Consider the following 17,233-nt stretch of genomic DNA (forward strand, 5'->3'; position numbering starts at 1 on the left):
GCATTTTCACAGCCTGTCTCAGGGATGTCAAGCTCATTTTCATCAAGGGCCACATCAGCCTTATGGTTGCCTTCAAAAAGCCACTGAATCCATGGATGGAGAATCCGTGGAGACAGAGGGCCAACTATAATTGTTTTTACATAGTGATAGGTTCTCTTTAGTTTTTATCCAATTTGTGTCCCCAGATGATACTGAAAGACAACTTCCATCTGCCATGCACACCAAGGTTAATGGGAATTGCAACACAACAACACTTGGGGAAAGGTTAAAGGACATTTTTAAGTCAGACATCATATCCAAAAGCCTTGTATCTAAAATCCAAACTTCACTATCCTGACTAAACAGAACAGAAATGCCAACTTCCCAGATGTTACTGTATCACAACTCCCATCATGTTGTCTAATGATGAGGAATACAGGAGCTATAATCCAGCTGAAAGGCCACATAAATGAAATGCCGGGCTGGATTCAGCCTGCGTGCCTTGAATTTGACACATGTGGTCTATATTATGCCACTGTATCAAGTTGTATCTGCTTTATGGCAACTCTAAGGTGAAATTATCACAAGGTTTTCTTGGCATGATGTTTTTAGGGGGAGTTGCTTTTGCTTCCTTCTAAGGTTGAGAGAATGTGACTTAACCAAGGCCACTTGGTGAACTCTGGGCTTTCATATTCCTGATCTGACATTTAAACTACCATGTTGATTATTTTGCTTATACAGGCCATTCCTGAGTTACAAACATTCAACTTACTAATGGCACAAAGTTAAGAATGGGGCTGAGACAACAGGAAGTAGGAGAAATTTACCCCTAGGGAAAAAAATTCACTCCTGAAAGAGTTATGGGGGAGTGTCTCCACTAAAGCTTGATCATCAATCCTTTTTTCCACAACAAATCATTTTTTTCAAAATCCAATGATCCCAGGGACAGAAAGTAATCAGAAATCTTCAAACAGGGGCACAGACAGCAAAACAAACACCACAGGAGTGTGAATCTTTCCCTATGCTATCCAAAGCTTGTATGTATGTATGTAGGTGTGTATGTATATATGTATTTTTGGCTGGAGTTAAACTTTAAAATGTGCCTATTCAGACTTATATACAAATTCAATTTCAGAACAAACCTACAGAATCTATCTTGTTTGTAACTTGAAGACTTCCTGTATTACAGGTTTTCTTAACTTCTAATTTATAATTTCAATTTAAATTCCTAAAGCAACTGCACCCTACCCCAGAACTGATATTTAGTCCTTCCAGGATTGCTCAGAGTACAGCTGGAATCCATTATCTCTCTTCATAAAAGTTTTTAAAAAGTGCTATCTTCGCAGCAATCTCATTAGAGTGCTTTCACAGATAGATAGCCAAACAGAAGCCTCAATAATGATATATCTTCAAACTTATTTTTAAAAATATGCTAATTAAAATATGTATACCCCCATATGTGAGACTCTCAGAGTACAACGCAAGAATATCTGTTTAGGACAATTTAATGTAATAAGAATTATTTTAAAGCATTAGAATCATTCAACACTCAAAAACATGACAATATGAAACCAGGTAAAAACCATCATAAAGTAACATAAACCATAACACGTGCGAATTGGGATTAAAAACAATTAAGAACTGAAGGCTCCAATAAAAAGGCATATTTTGAATTGTTGTCAGAATGACACCAGTGTTAGTGCCACTCCGGCTTTTAAGACAAGGGCAGTTTGAATGCTATAATGTACCCTGTCCTCTGTCAGTTTATTGGCTCCACCAGTGAAGCGCAGGCAAGGTGTTCTCTCTCTATGTTCTGCACTTTCCAAAAATATCTGTACTTCTTATTATGGAAGAGTAAGTGCCAAACTGCGGGTAAGCTTTCAATGAACTACTATCACATGTTCCTAATCTGTGGAGAAAATAATTAATGGCATTCAACTGAAAAGTATCTTTTAAAAGAAGCTCCAGAGGAAGCGGGTGGGTGGAAGGGACATCACAGGCTAATTTAGGACTATCTCATGGCAAAGCAAAGATTAGTCAAAACCGTTCTTGGGTGCCATGTACAACTGGAATGAGAGAAGCCGCATCCTTTGCACTTTGTGATCTACATGTCATGAAATATGTCTGATTCAATGAACAAAGGCCAGGAAAAGGTAAAAATGGATTTACTGTTTCCAAAAACACTTTAACCGTCATATAGCCAAACAATGGTGAACTGACCTGCCAACATTTCTTGGGAAAGATGTACAGTAATAAATGTTTACGTTCCTTCCCCACTTGATGACCACCAAGGGCCTTTTCAGGTGTACACATAACTGGCATGCAATATTAGCAGAAATATAAGACTCTGTTAATTCATAAGCAAAAGAAGAGCTTCTAGTACTATGGTTATTTCATATTAGTCTCAACCCACAGCAACTTTTTTTGATTTTAGTAAGCAGAGCTGTTGCATGTTACTATGCACTGATAGTTCAAGCCATACACCGAAATAGTATCTGAAAAGCTGCACTTGTTAGTTGTTTCTTTTTATGACGGCACCTATGAACAACCGTAGCCGCAGGCAAATTTACCTTCTTTTACATACTTCCGTTTAGAAAGAGAAAATCCCCTAAACTCCTTTGTGGCTTTTATCAGGAAGTAATGTCAAAGGAAACAAGGAAGATGAAAAGGTCAGACTTCTCTGCAATATCACCATGAGGTTTGGCGCTTGGGTAGAGGGGGAAAGGGAGGAAAGCAGGAATTGATATATTTTTGAAATTAGTAGTCTACATGCTTTTATACCTTTAAACAAACCAGATATATGTGGATTCTAAACAGGCACTGCTATATATAGAATTGTTGCATTAAGAAACCCGCCTAGGTGGCGTTAAATGCAAGAGCATAATTTCTTTACTGTTTAAGGCCACCCTCCCCTATGTAGAATTTTAAAACTGTTCAACTCCCATCATACCAACCCACACTGGTCCACTGACATGGTATGAAGAGAGCTGTAGTTCAACATATCAAGAGGTCACTGAGGGTGCATCTACACTGCAGAATGAATACAGTTTACACCTCTTTTACCACGATGCCTCAAGGCTATGGAATCGTGAGAATTGTAGTTTGATGAGGCACCAGCACTATTTGGCAGAGAAAGCTCAAGACCTTGAAAAACTACAACTACTATAACTCCATAGCACTGAGCTGTGGCAGTTCAAGTGGCATCAAACTGCATTAGTTCTACAGCAGTGGTTCTCAACCTGGGCTCCCTAGATGTCTCTGGCCTTCAACTGCCAGAAATCCTAACAGCTGGTAAACTGGCTGGGATTTCTGGGAGTTAAAGGCCAAAAACATCTGGGTTGAGAACTACTGTTCTACAGTGTAGATGCACCCTAAACTGAAGAGAGCTACTTTAAGAAGTGGGGCTCACAAAATCACCTGAGAGATAACTGGCTGTGGCACCATATTGAATGGCAACTATCTGGAATGCTTCATGTCAGTATTTTACCTATAGCAACACTATGGGTCTTCCACCTCATGGAACTCTTATAAGGGACTCTCCTCATCTTACAGTTGTGTCCAGCTTTAATGGAAGCTTAGAATAGATGTTCTCAAAACACACCTATATAGCCAAAGGAAATTTGACAGAGGAGCTCTATCAGAATTTGTAACATACTATCCTGGTGAGCGTACAGTTTACAACGATCCCAGTTAGGGCAAGAAGACAGTAGAGCAAAGAGGATCAAGTGGGGGAACTGACAGCAGGAGCTAGAGTTCAGACAAATAGTTCTCCGAGCCCTGCTTTCTACCGTATGCGACTCCAAGTGGTTACGGCCTCATACCTTTCTGGTCGGCAGGGTGAGGGGGCACATGTGGGTACTTGGAGTGCTTCTTGATATGGAAGTTGACGTTGTCCAGCTCCACGTTCAGGCTGATGGAAGCGGCTGAGTCGCTGTCCATGGCAGACTGGAAGCTGCTGACTGAGGTACGCTTGCTAGGGCTGGCAGAATCTTTTAGATTTGAGTGAGAGGGGAAGAGATACAGGGAGGAAAGGGCAGATTCAAATAACAAGTATTCATGAGGGTTTCAAGAAAAGGAGAGAAATGATCTTAATTTTTTTAAAGCCCAGTGTGCAAAGTTGAAGAGAAGAGAAGAAACAGTATTTTCATCTGCTTGTGTCATGTGGCTTTTAAAGGATTCTGACAGTCATTTGAAGCCATTTGCTTTTGTTTCCCCCTTTTTTGAAGTGGAATGGCTTTTAAAAGTCATGCCAATAACTATATTTATGTCAGGGGGGGAAGAGAAATCTATCAAATAAGTCACTCAGAAAATACTGCATCTACTTAGAAGGATTAGAAAAAAGGCTTTCACTTCTACACCACAGCAAGCAGAGCAAAGCCAAACGTTTACATGCCATTAAGACTGATATCCTCAGGAGAGGGGTACAAAAACTCACTGGTCAAGTTGTCATCTCCTTCTTCTGCAATCTGTTCTGTGTCGCTGTCATCAAACTTGATGTCCTTGAACCAGGATGGCTCAGAGTGGCCCTCCACAGAGTTGACAGAGTCACTGTCTGGAGAAGGAGTTTCAGAAAATTCTGTACTCTGCATGGTTATATGGGAAAGTAAACAGACATTTTCCTTCATTAGTCTCACTTAGCATGTTACCATCCTTGGAGCAAGAATGGCTTTCTCAAAGGAGAGTATCTGATTTTATCAGTGAGTCCACCAGATTTGATGTTTGACTTTTTTTGCAGATTTGATTATTCATGGATATGATTAGATTATGTAACACAATTTTTGTTCCTGGGTTATAAATGTCATTTCCTAATTTGTTCTATCATAAAAAATCTTTAAAAGTTCATTAAACTGCAAAAACTTGGTTGTTGCAGAACATTCCGAGGCACATTTTGCTATAGTTTTTCAATGAATTTCTTGAGTCCCTCAACCAATTCAACATAGTTTGTGGCAGCCACAAAAATCAAGTTTCTGGAGTATATCAACTACTTTCAAAGTAAGTACCACACAATTAAACAGGAATAGCACTTTCAAATATTTTTTCAAATTTTGATACATAGTATTATATACATTCTCTATAGAAATTTCTGGGTCCTTCAGTGCAACTCTATGTTTAACTTGTGCTGGAAGTTGGCAGTTGACCATAAGAGTTGTGCTGGAGGACCTAGAGATTCCTAGATAGATGTTCTCAAATATTTTTAAAAAACACCTAAGATAAAGCCAGGGAAATAAGACACAAATTATATTTTGTATTTTTTAGAGAGGAAATCTAAAAATCTATAGACATAAAAATGAAAGAAAAAAATTGAAGGCATTTTAAATAGATTATTTTTAAGTAATATAAAATGTTGCTATAGATAAGATTATAATGTACACATTAAAATGTAAGTAAACCAAGTAAAAATGTCACACAAAAATCTATGCCCCATACATACAGTATATTCATTGATGTGGGCAGATGACTATAAGGTGGGATTCTATACTGGTAAATGACTGTAAATAAAGAATATAATTGTGCGTGTGTGCGCACGCACGTGCATGCTTGTGTGTACATTCTTTATTTACAGTTAGCAACAGTATAGAATCCCACCTTATAGTCATCTGTACACATCAATGGTACATTAGATTAAGATATAAACTAAAATTTATATTCATATATTATAAGTCTATGAATCAATGAGTAATATGCAGGATTATCATAAGTAACACAAGCCAAAAGATTTGTTTCCTTTTTCCCTTTTTATTGTTATTTTATTGTTTTATCCCATTTCCACCCTCCCCTCCTTGTACATGCAATTTATACAGCAAACGACAGAAGTTACATTTGAAATATTAATCTCAGTCTTAATTTTTCCACTCCACATCTTGGCACATTCTCTAAGTAATTCCTAACTGGTTCCCACATCCTCTTAATTACTGTAACTTTTTCAATTTTATCTATATTGTTCTATTTGCAATTTGTTATTTCCACATTTAACATATTAACTTATACCAATTCGTCAGAGTCCATTTTGTTTTCTTTCCAATCCCACACTAAAACAATTTGTGCACACTCTATTAATTTGTCAACCATTTCTTCTTTTTGTATATTCTTCACTTCTGTTATCCTTACATGTAGGACATTTTTATTAACTATTACTATTTGTAGATTTAACATTCTGTTGATTTCTCCTTCAATCATTCTCCATTATTCTTGCATTCGATTGCATTCCTATATCATGTGATTAAACACCCCTCTTTGTTCACAACCATGCCAACACCTGTCCTTTATCCCTGGTAACAAAAAACAAGAATGTTGTGCAGGAGTTCTGTACCATTTTTGTACCATTTTCCTTCTTGCTTCCCTTAGAATCATAGAATAATAGAGTTGAAAGAGACCTCATGGGCCATCCAGTCCAACCTCCTGCCAAGAAGCAGGAAGTCACATTCAAGGCACCCCTTAATAATTATACTTTTCTTTTGCTGTATTCTTTGGATGTCTTCCCTCTCAATTTCCATGTCCATTCTCCATGTCTGGAAAATTTCCTCTATTATTTCTTTTTTTTTTTACCATTATGATTTGTTAATACAGATCCCCTGCTACCTTCTTTTCCTTTCTCAAACATTTCCTAATCACCTTGTCAAAAAAATGAATAATATTTAGGGAATGGAATAGGAGAGAAAAGGGACTTTAAGGAACCCTATTTATTTATTTATTTACAGCATTTATATTCTGCCCTTCTCACCCCGAAGGGGACTCAGGGCGGATCACATTGCACACATATAAAGGCAAACATTCAATGCCATAACACAGAACAGAGACAGAGACAAGACGCAGGCACGGGCTGGCCTCGAACTCATGACCTCTTGGTCAGAGTGATTTGTTGCAGCTGGCTTGCAGTGGTTCTCAATCTGGGGTCCCCAGATGTTTTTGGCCTTCAACTCCCAGAAATCCTAACAGCTGGTAAACTGGCTGGGATTTCTGGTAGTTGTAGGCCAAAACATCTGGAGACTCCAGGTTGAGAACCACTGCTTTAAAGGGTTCCTTAAACTCTGTTTCCTCTCTCCTATTCCATTCCCTAATTATTTTTTATTTTCCTTTAATATTATTAATTATCATCTCCATATTTACCCATTTTAGTATACTTTATTTCCAACCATCTTTTGTTTTAACGCATTGTGGTAGACTTCTAAACTTGGAATCCCCCAGCCTCCCTCTTCCTCTTTTGCATTTAACCATTTGTCCCTTATTCTGGGCCTTTTTCCTCCAACTGCCTATTTTCATATTCTTCTGTCCCATGTCTATAGCGTCATCATCTTTATAGTGTTTGGTAATGTTTGGAATAAATATAACAATTTTGGTATTATAAACATTTTAATACCACTCTTTTTAATGTTTCCCCTTCCCAATTCTTAAGTTGTTTCTCTATTACTTTCCATTTTTGTTTGTAATTCCCCTTGCCTATACTCTCCAGGTTTTTATATGTCCATACTCCTAAGTATTTTAACTTATTTGATCCTAATCTTAATCCTGATATTTTCCTAATCTACAATTGTTCCCTTGGTGGGGCATTAAGACATAGTATCTCTGACCTTTTGATGTTAACAAATAGTCCTGATGTATTTTAAACTCTTCAAATTTTTTAATCATATCTTTTACAACAATTAACGGTTGGGTTGTAATAATCATTGCATCATCGGTAAAGGAATTGAGCTTTATTTCTTTCCTTTTTTCCTCCTTCCTTTTCTATTTTATACCCTGTCCAATTGGTGCTATTCCTGATACTTCCGGCTAGTATTTCTATTGCTATTACAAATAAAGTGGGGGATAATGGACAACCTTGTTTTGTACCATTTAAAATTGGTATCTTTCCTGTCTTTCCACCATTCACCCATATTTTTGCTTTGCAGTTGCTATCCAATTGCAATGTTTTGCCAAATTTTCCCCCCATATTTAACTGTTGAAATACTCTTAACAAAAATGTATGATTGAGCTTATCAAATGCTTTACAAACGTCCAATTTGAAAATTCCAATTTTTTTCTTGTTCGAATTTGTGTGATTCATTGACATTATCAAATTTTTATTGGATCCCCAATTTTTCTTCCCTTCACAAATCCATATTGATCTTATTTGATTAGTTTTGGCATTATTGTTTCCAATCTTTCTGCCAATTTTTTTGTAAATATTTTGTAATCCTGACTGCATAGACTAATAGGTCTGCACGACCCTGGCTGTGTTAAATCTCTTCCCTTTTTTGGTATAGTTATAATTTCTGATACCTTCCATATTAGGAGGACTTTTTGCTTAATATATATTTCATTAAACAATTCCGGTAGGCTGCTAGGAATTGTGGGAGCTGAAGTCCAAAACACTAGGAGGGCCCAGGTTTGCCCAAACCTGCTCTAAATAGTGCAAACTATTAGCCACCTAAGGCAGAGCCAATGCCATACATTATTTTAAGATGATGAAATAAATGCATCAGATGTTTATTTTATTATAATCATATTACAAATTTATTTTTGAGAGATCCTATTATTATTAATATTTTGTTATTATTATATTATGTTTATTATGTTTATTATATTTAATATATAATATTATATTTTTACCCCGCTTTTTCTCTCCACAAAGAGACTCAAAGAGGATATTATGGACCATTATTTTCATTCTACTTTTCCCCAGCCCTTTATATGCCTAAATAGTTTGAAGTATCAAACGAGTATTAAATTAAAACATTTTTCTGAGAGTAAATACAAATAGTTTCCTATAAGCAAATGGCTAAGATCATACAGAACAAAATTATGTTATCATATACTTTTGGATATAAAAAGGTACTTGTTACACATTCACCACTCCAATTCTTCCTAACAGTAAAGAAGCCATTATTGCCAAAGAGACTGACTCATTAAGAAACAGCCAAGTCACTAAGATTCTTCATTTGTATTTGGGTGAATTGGGTAATTATCTTCTGAAAGGCATATCATTTCTTTAAAACCATTACAAACTTCTAATAAGATAAAAAAATGGCCAAATGATCTTACACAATCTATTGCCCAAATGTTATATAAAACTCTGAACTGAGATATGCCTGATGCCCCCACTTAGAATCTAATTTCTTAAAACTTCCTAAAAACTTCCTTGTGGATCCCTCCCCCACCCCACCAACGTTTGTTACCTGGGAGGTGCCTACCTTTCTTTTCACTGAAGGTTTCACAGCTCTCTTGCTACATCTCTTGACCTTAAGTAAATTAGTTTCCATTAGTGACTTATCAGAAACTGGAATTGATTTTGCACACCTTCTCAAACAAGCGCACGCACACACTCCGTGAACAAGTGGGACTCAGGAAATCTACCAGGGTCATTTGGTTTTTAGACATCAAGACGGACACAACTAATGCTACTAGACTATAAAAAAAAAACCAAGTCTGACAGCTTGTGCCAAAGGACCACAAAAGAAGCCAATACCTGCAGTGGTCTGTAGAGTGCATACTCATCTCTAAAGATCTGATCATGGTGACTCACACAATCCAGCCAACGGCCATCTACCAATGCCTGTCCTATGGCAATAGCTTGAGCCCTGGAAATAAGAGATATTTCAATCACAAGTTAGTTACAGAAAATTTATTTGTCTAAAGACAGTGTGTTCCAATGCTATTCACTCTCTCACCTCAAACCAAAAATAAATTGAAGTATGGATATGGAGTTTTTATTATTTTTCTTAGTGTTACTATCAACTTTTTAAAAAGCATGGGGGAGTATTGGAACAAGACTACCAGAAAACAATCCCTTTCCTAAATATTATCAAGTTCAGATAAATAATCTGGCCTGTAAAAAAAAGAATATGAGCACATGGATCTCTGCTACCTGGTGGTGATGTGGCCATTCCTCATGAGCCAATTGACCAGATCCTTTCCCACAATGCAATTGGGATGTGTACGCAGCCAATAACGATGATCCTGGAACTCCATCCCGCTGTTGTGATGGCAGATTTTCTTCCAGAGGTCTTTTAGCTGGACTGAATCCTACAAGGCAAAGTGATGACATTCTGAGATAGCACGGAGATAGCACAGGCTTAAGTGTTCTCTCGTGTCTTAAGAAGACACAGTTATCTCTGTTACAAGGGATTCACAGCGCCCTCTCTAACCTCTGGATATAATGAAACTATTAAGACTTTTACGGAAGTACAGATACTCAGACTTCATTTTGAAAACTGTTCCTTCTAATAACATTTTTCATTATGATTGCAATTGCTTGTAAAAAAGGAAAATTACAGCAGATGCTCACAACTACTGAACTTACTTTCCTGAGGAAGAAAAGTTCTCAAAATTTTGTGTTCTTAGCATTTAGCACTGGAGAAAACATTATCCAGATCCAGAGTTTGCAAAAGGCACAGTTGAAGACCTATGCACAACTTTCCAGAATGTCCAGTAAGATACTAGAGCTGCCTGTATTTGAAGGGCCTTACAACTACCTGAGAGCTGAGGTTGGTGTAATGCCGAACAGAGGTGTTCGGTGCATGAGTGTTTTGGCTATGATTGACTGCCTGTGTGATGGTATTCAGAGAATGGACATAGCCATCAGGAGAGGTGGGTAAGAAATAAAATTATTATTAGTATTATTGTTGTTATTGTTTTGCTTCAGTGTTCTTTGGGATGGTGTTCTTTAAATATCCTTCCATAACATTTGTTAGGACGTAATATGAACAAGACATTCACAGGGTCTATTTTGTGAGTTTCCTGGAAATTCCTCCGATTGAAGGGACAGGGAGCATAATAGCAATGGTTGGAAATCTCAGAATTCTATGAGTCAGGTTGAATAACAGATGATAAGAGAAGTGCTATAGGGTGTTTGTGTGTCCATGTGTTTGTATGTTAAATAGTTACAAAATACCTGTCCACTATGAAGTATCACTGCTTTCTATACAAGGATGGCAATTTTGAAAAGCTCTGAAGACAATACGGGAAAGGGCATACTGTAAGCCACCTTCAGTCCCTTTGGGTGAGAAAGATGGGATAGAAACGGCGTAATAAATAAATAAATAAATAAATAAATAAATAAATAAATGGCATTATCATCAAGTTGGAAGGGGTCCTGTGGGCCTTCAAGTCCAACCCCTTGCTCAATGCAGGATCTTCAGTTAAAGAATTCCCAGCAAGTAGATGCCCGGACTCTTTTTGAAGATCTCCCAAAGAGACCACACCACCTCTCTAAGCAATTGGTTCCATTGCCTAACTATGCTGTTAAGAGGTTTCCTCTAATCTTCAATCGAAGTCAACCCTCCTATAACTTAAAACCATTATACCTAATAGTTCTAAACAAGAAGGCAGCAGAAAACAAGCTTGCCCCCTCATCTTTGTGATAACCCTTTAGCTTCAACCCTCTTCATATGTGTGGTTCTCCATACTTTTCATTATTTTCACTGCCCTTCTCTAAATCTGCTCCAACTAGTTTGTATACTTCTTAAAATGAAGTGCCCAGAACTAAATACAGCCTTCCAGGTGAGGTCTGACAAGCACAGAATGTTGTAGGACTATTACTGCCCTAGTTTTGGAAAGTATGCATCTATTAATGCATCTGTTTTCTTTGCTCCAGCATCACACTGTTGGCTCACACTGAACACCAATCCCGAGATTCTTTTCATCTGTAGTATTGCTGAAACAAGTATCCCCCATCCTATATTTGTGTATTTAGTTTTCGTGGACTAAAAATGTAGAATTTGCATTTGCCTGTTGGATGCCATTTCGTTAATTTCAGCCTAGATTTCTTTAGTTTATGAAGGTATTTTTGAATTCTGTTTCAATATGTTAGCCTTCAGTTTAATATGATGGAGTGGAAGGGATTGTAATCATTGCTTAAAACACTAAAGAGCTGACAATACCCTGAGATATTCCACTTATGAGAGCATAGTTTTCAAACCAATTACGGATCCAGCTGATGTTATTTCTATCTATTTCATATTCAGTCAGTTTTCTAATAAAAATAAATGACATCTTCAACTTTCTCACCATCTAATAAACTAGTAGCCTAATAAAAAGATGTAGGGTTAGTTTGGCAGGATTTGTTCTTCACAAACAAGCTACCAATCACTGAAATGTTTTCAAAATACAGGGTGTTTGAAAAAGAACTCCCTATTCACCATTTAAATTAAATGGTGAATAGGGAGTTCTTTTTCAAACACCCTGTATTTTGAAAACATTTCAGTTTGAAATCTGCCCATCAGGGCACCTAAGAACACATTTTCCCTGAATCCTAGGACCTGTCAGGATGCCTGAAAATTCCAGACTTGGGAACGGTGTCTTCAGGAATAATACTCTCAAATGTCTTTCTTAAATGCCTTTCTTAAAGAAAAATTAAAAAGACAAGTGTTAGTCTTTTGTACTCAAGCTGAGCAAATTATATTTCCTCAGAAGATAGGCATTCACTTAGAAATAGTGTTTTTTTCAAAGTTACACAATGAATGACCAAGAAGATAAATCACCCGGAGCAACTCAGGGCAGGACGACCAGAGCCAAACCTAAAAAATTGGGTACCACAAAAAGAAGTAAGGCACCACTTATTTATGTCAGAAATAGAAAAGGTACAACAAGGGTTTGATGTATACCAGAAGAATTTTGCGCTCATCCTCATTGGTCTCCTTCACGTAGGTGCGATTAGCCTGCGGACTGACAGATGTTTCGTAGGAAGGCACCATGGGAGACCCCGATCGGTCCAAGGACAGGTTAGTAATGCTAGCTGATCTGGAGGGAGAAAGAGAACAATGCTTACCCTCTTAAGCTCACTCCTCCTCTTTGAAATTAAACTTTAACAGGACATGTCTGAGTTTACAACACTGAGAAACTTGGTGTCTCTCTCACCAAGCCAATACTAACCAGTTTTCAAAATCAGCAACTGGAAACAAGCATCATTACAAAAGGCAAGGCAATGTTATTAAGCTAGTTTTTCCTTATGTGGATTTTTATCTTCTTCATTCAGGATTAAAACCTGAAAATATTCTAGGATGCAAAGAACCAAATGTACATTGATGAGGAGAAGTCATTTAATTCACCCTTTGAATTCTTGGGTTACAAGTACAAATAGTAACTTGGACAGTTATTACACTATGTAACATGATTTTTGTTATTGGGTTATAAATGTCATTTCCTAATTGGTTCTATTATAAAAACATGGGAAAATGTATTAAACTACAAAAACTTTGTTTTTGCGGGACATCCTTCAGCACATTTTGCTAGTTTTTCAATAAATATCTCACAGAGTCTCAATCAATTCAACATGGTTTCTGACAGCTACAAAAATGAAGTTTCTGGAGTATAACAACTACTATGAAAGTAAGTACTGCACAATTAAACAGGAAATAACACTTTCAAACCAGGAACAATTTTTAAAAATTGTTATTTAGAAGTTTAGTTTAAAAGCGTTTTATTTTGTTTTGCAAAAACCCAAGTACAGTAGACTCTCACTTATCCAACGTTCTGGATTATCCAACGCATTTTTGTAGTCAATGTGACTACAATACATCGTGATATTTTGGTGCTAAATTCGTAAATACAGTAATTACTACATAGCATTACTGCACATGGAACTACTTTTTCTGTCAAATTTGTTGTATAACATGTTTTGGTGCTTAAATTGTAAAATCATAACCTAATTTGATGTTTAATAGGCTTTTCCTTAATCTCTCCTTATTATCCAACATATTCACTTATCCAACAGTCTGCCGGCCCGTTTACGTTGGATAAGCGAGACTCTACTGTAGTTTGTCGTGGTTAATATTGGCTTGGTTTTGGTAGTAACGCATTATAAACAGCATAATTGACATATTCCACTGAAACCTTAAAGTGTCCTTTTAAAATAACTTTAAATTATAACTACTGGATATAAGTCATCCCCTGCAATTTCCCATGGTTACATTACTTCCATTCACATTATTTATAAGACTTAAGTTTCTAAGATCTACAGAGATACTCACAGGAACATCTCAGCAAGCAAGAGTCCAAAAGTGGCAAGTTCAAACCTGGAATCTCAATCCATGGCTGATACTGGATTAGAAACACCCCCCTGGGCACACAGAAGACTGAGTGACTTGGTAGGCACTGACCAGACTGTGTTCTGGCACCACGAGATGCCGAGCCAATCTTAAGAAATGGGGCTACAAATTAGAGTCCACGACATGTGAGTGTGGGGAAGAGAAAACCACAGACCACTTACTACAATGTAGCCTGAGCCCTGCCACATGTACAATGGAGGACCTTCTCACAGCGAAACCAGAGGCACTCCAAGTGGCCAGCTTCTGGTCAAAGGAAATCTAGTATAATGTCAAATTTTAACTTTGTGGTTTTTTTAAATACGTTATAACTGTACGCTCAATTTGTGTCTGATACAATAAGCAAATACTTCACTGTGTCCTTGTTATAAAATAAAGAAGTAATGAGTTCCCACAATAATGCTTGTAACTCTTCTGAGCACTGCTATACATGTGAGTACCATAATCAGAAAAAATGACCCAATTCAGATTTATATGCCAAGTCAAATCAAACAGACAAAAGCAGAAGCTAATATTAATACATTCTAAACTGCTCTTTTCAAAATGTCCAAAGCCTAGGGCTGTATTACCTTAGTTTAAATTTAAATGCATATTTGACTAGTTTATTTATTTATAGCATTTTTACCCTGCCTTTCTCACCCGAGGGGACTCAAGGCGGCTTACAAAGGTCGGCAAAAATTTAATGCCCAAAACACAATCATTAAGATCAAAACAATACATACAGTTAACAACACTATTAAAACACATTATAAAATTTAAAAACATCTATGTAATTAAATCCATTCATCCAGAACCTTGTGCAAAAACCTTAATTTGGACCATGTCGACTTAAATTATTCATTAAACGCTTGGGCACACAGCCCTGTCTTTACAGCTTTTCTAAAGCCCAGCAGGGTCGGAGTTTGTCAAATGTTGCTAGGGAGGGTGTTCCACAGCCGGGGAGACACCACCGAGAAAGCCCTGTCCCTCGTTCCCACCAGCCGCGATTGCGAGGCAGGTGGGACCAAGAGCAGGGCCTCTCTGGATGATCTTAAGAGTTCTAGATGGCTCATAAGAGAGCTACTTATTCCTAAGATCAGGGGTCCCCCAACTAAGGCCCAGGGGCCACATGCGGCCCATCGAAGCCATTTATCCGGCCCCTGCGGCGTCAGCTCCCTCCTCCTCCACCAACGAAGGTGCGTGCGGCACGGGGTAGGAGGGAAAGGTACGCATCCTTCCCATCTCCTCCCTCGCCTGGTGCATGCTTGTTTATAATGGTATTTTAATTATTATTTAATTAATAATTAATTATTAAGGGGTGCTTTGCTAGTGCTTTTGGTGCACAAAGGCAGAAGGAGGTTGGACTAAATGGCCCAAGGGATCTCTTCCAACCCTCTTTATTATTTTTATTATGATTATGATTAACATTGAGGCTGTATTTATTCCTGTTTTGTTTTTGTTTTTACTTCAAAGTAAGATATGTGCAGTGTGCAGTGCATAGGAATTTGTTCATAGTTTTTGAAAAAACTATAGTCTGGCCCTCCAACGGTCTGAGGGACCGTGAACTGTTTAAAAAGTTTGGGGACCCCTGCCTAAGATACTATTTCTATTTTTGATACTTTATGTAGTGAAAGCTTATTTTTAACTATAATTACATCTGCTTTGTAAGAACACCAAATGGCCAAAAATACTGATTAGAGGACTGTCTAGATTGAGAAAATGTCATCTCTTCTTGCAATAATCAAGGCAAATATTAGATTAAAGCATTAAAATAATTTATGCAGAAAAGGTGTGAAAAAGATCCTTCACCTGAATTATTAAGAAACAGTTCATTCACTCTATAACATTCACTTCACAAGGAATTTATAAATGAAGTATTTGTGATGTCTCATGGGCCATGTAGTCCCGTTCCTAGTACTATTGTGGCAGACGAAGAGGAAAACTTTGGTTTCCCACCGATTCAGCCAGAATCGGAGCCCCTGCACCTGCAGGATGCTTGCCCTCAAGAAGTCAGCCAAACAAGCCTTGGGCAGAATTCTCCCCCGTTCTCTCGCCGGGATAATTATAATTGAGATAGAGGCGCTAGGGAGGCGAAGCGCCGAAGCGCCAGAATCGCTGCCAGACAATTAGCTGATTAAGCCTGTTTCCCTTGGGAAATCTTAAGGAGTCATGCATCTGGACACAGCTTGGGTTTCACTTCTTGTTCCCCAGGGAAAGTGTTCCTTGGCGGGAAAACAAGATCCTATATAGCTGTTTTACCGCAAGGAGATTCTTGCGGAGTCAATTCGTCAGCTTCGGGAGTAAGATCGTGTGTGGACTACGCAACTCCAGTTCCTTGTTTCCAGGACCTTGTTCTAGTTCCAAGCCTGCCTTGTTCTTCGGACCTCGCCACGGACCTTGTTCTTGCTTCTTGCTTCTTGTTGCCTCGTATCAAGTCTTGTTTGCCAAGAATCTAGTTTGTTTTCCAGCCTTGTTGTCAAGCTCCATTGGACTAAAGGACCTTGTCATTTCCCCACACTTTGCTTGGCAAAGTGTGTGTTTCGGTTATTGGATTATAACTTTGGACTCTAATATCACATATTGGACATTGCTTTTCTGGACTAATTTTGACCTTTCCTGAAAGGTCTACTTCTGAACTTCATTCTTCACTTGTTTTTATTGACTTTATATATTCCTTTAATAAAGATATTAAATAGAATCAGGCCTCTGTGCATGGTTATTGGTGCTCCGTAGCCTGGGTCTTGACAGTTTGACTCCGCCACCCTAAGCACCAATTAACCTAAGGCCAGGATGTCTACAGGAACCGGGGCGGAAGCCCAACCACTCAGCTACACCATTTCCAAGGATGAATTAGACAGAATCCGTGATACACTCCATACGCAGGAGGGAGAAATACGGGGCTTGAAGGAACGAGGTATCCGGCTCCCTGGCCTGGCACTTCCAACCAAGTTTTCTGGAGAAGCCTCCAAGGTTCATGTTTTCCGTCGCCAATGCCAGGCATACATAGAAGCCCGTCAAGCCGAATTTCCCCAAGAAGATGTCAAGGTGGCGTGGATTTATAGTCTCCTAGAAGGGCCAGCGGCCAATTGGGCGACGGCGCTATTTGATGCGGGCTCCATGCACCTAAGTTCCGCGCAAAACTTCTTGAATCACCTTAAGGTGACCTGGGGGATCGAGGACAACGAGGAGGCAGCCGGCCATAAACTCCGGCGCCTTTTCCAAGGAGACAGGCCGTTGTCCCAGTACATAGCCGAGTT

General features: G+C 38.2%; 1 protein-coding gene across 7 annotated transcripts in view; it reads right to left on the reverse strand.

Moving 5' to 3' along the window:
• The window catches only part of pikfyve (phosphoinositide kinase, FYVE-type zinc finger containing), a 103,853-nt gene that overhangs the window by 53,250 nt on the left and 33,370 nt on the right, over nucleotides 1–17,233 (reverse strand). For 4 of the 7 annotated variants that reach the window (XM_008109194.3, XM_008109196.3, XM_008109195.3 and 1 more), the window contains 6 exons: nucleotides 12,558–12,693; nucleotides 9,821–9,978; nucleotides 9,422–9,533; nucleotides 9,147–9,194; nucleotides 4,415–4,562; nucleotides 3,801–3,968 (listed from right to left, as the gene is read on the reverse strand). In XM_008109194.3, the coding sequence (XP_008107401.2) occupies nucleotides 3,801–3,968; nucleotides 4,415–4,562; nucleotides 9,147–9,194; nucleotides 9,422–9,533; nucleotides 9,821–9,978; nucleotides 12,558–12,693 (770 nt within the window). The remainder of the gene's footprint in view (nucleotides 1–3,800; nucleotides 3,969–4,414; nucleotides 4,563–9,146; nucleotides 9,195–9,421; nucleotides 9,534–9,820; nucleotides 9,979–12,557; nucleotides 12,694–17,233) is intronic. The other 3 variants (XM_008109197.3, XM_008109198.3, XM_008109199.3) reach the window with 3 other exon arrangements.

This window comes from Anolis carolinensis, chromosome 1 (genome assembly GCF_035594765.1).
Source record: "Anolis carolinensis isolate JA03-04 chromosome 1, rAnoCar3.1.pri, whole genome shotgun sequence".
NCBI lineage: Eukaryota > Metazoa > Chordata > Lepidosauria > Squamata > Dactyloidae > Anolis > Anolis carolinensis.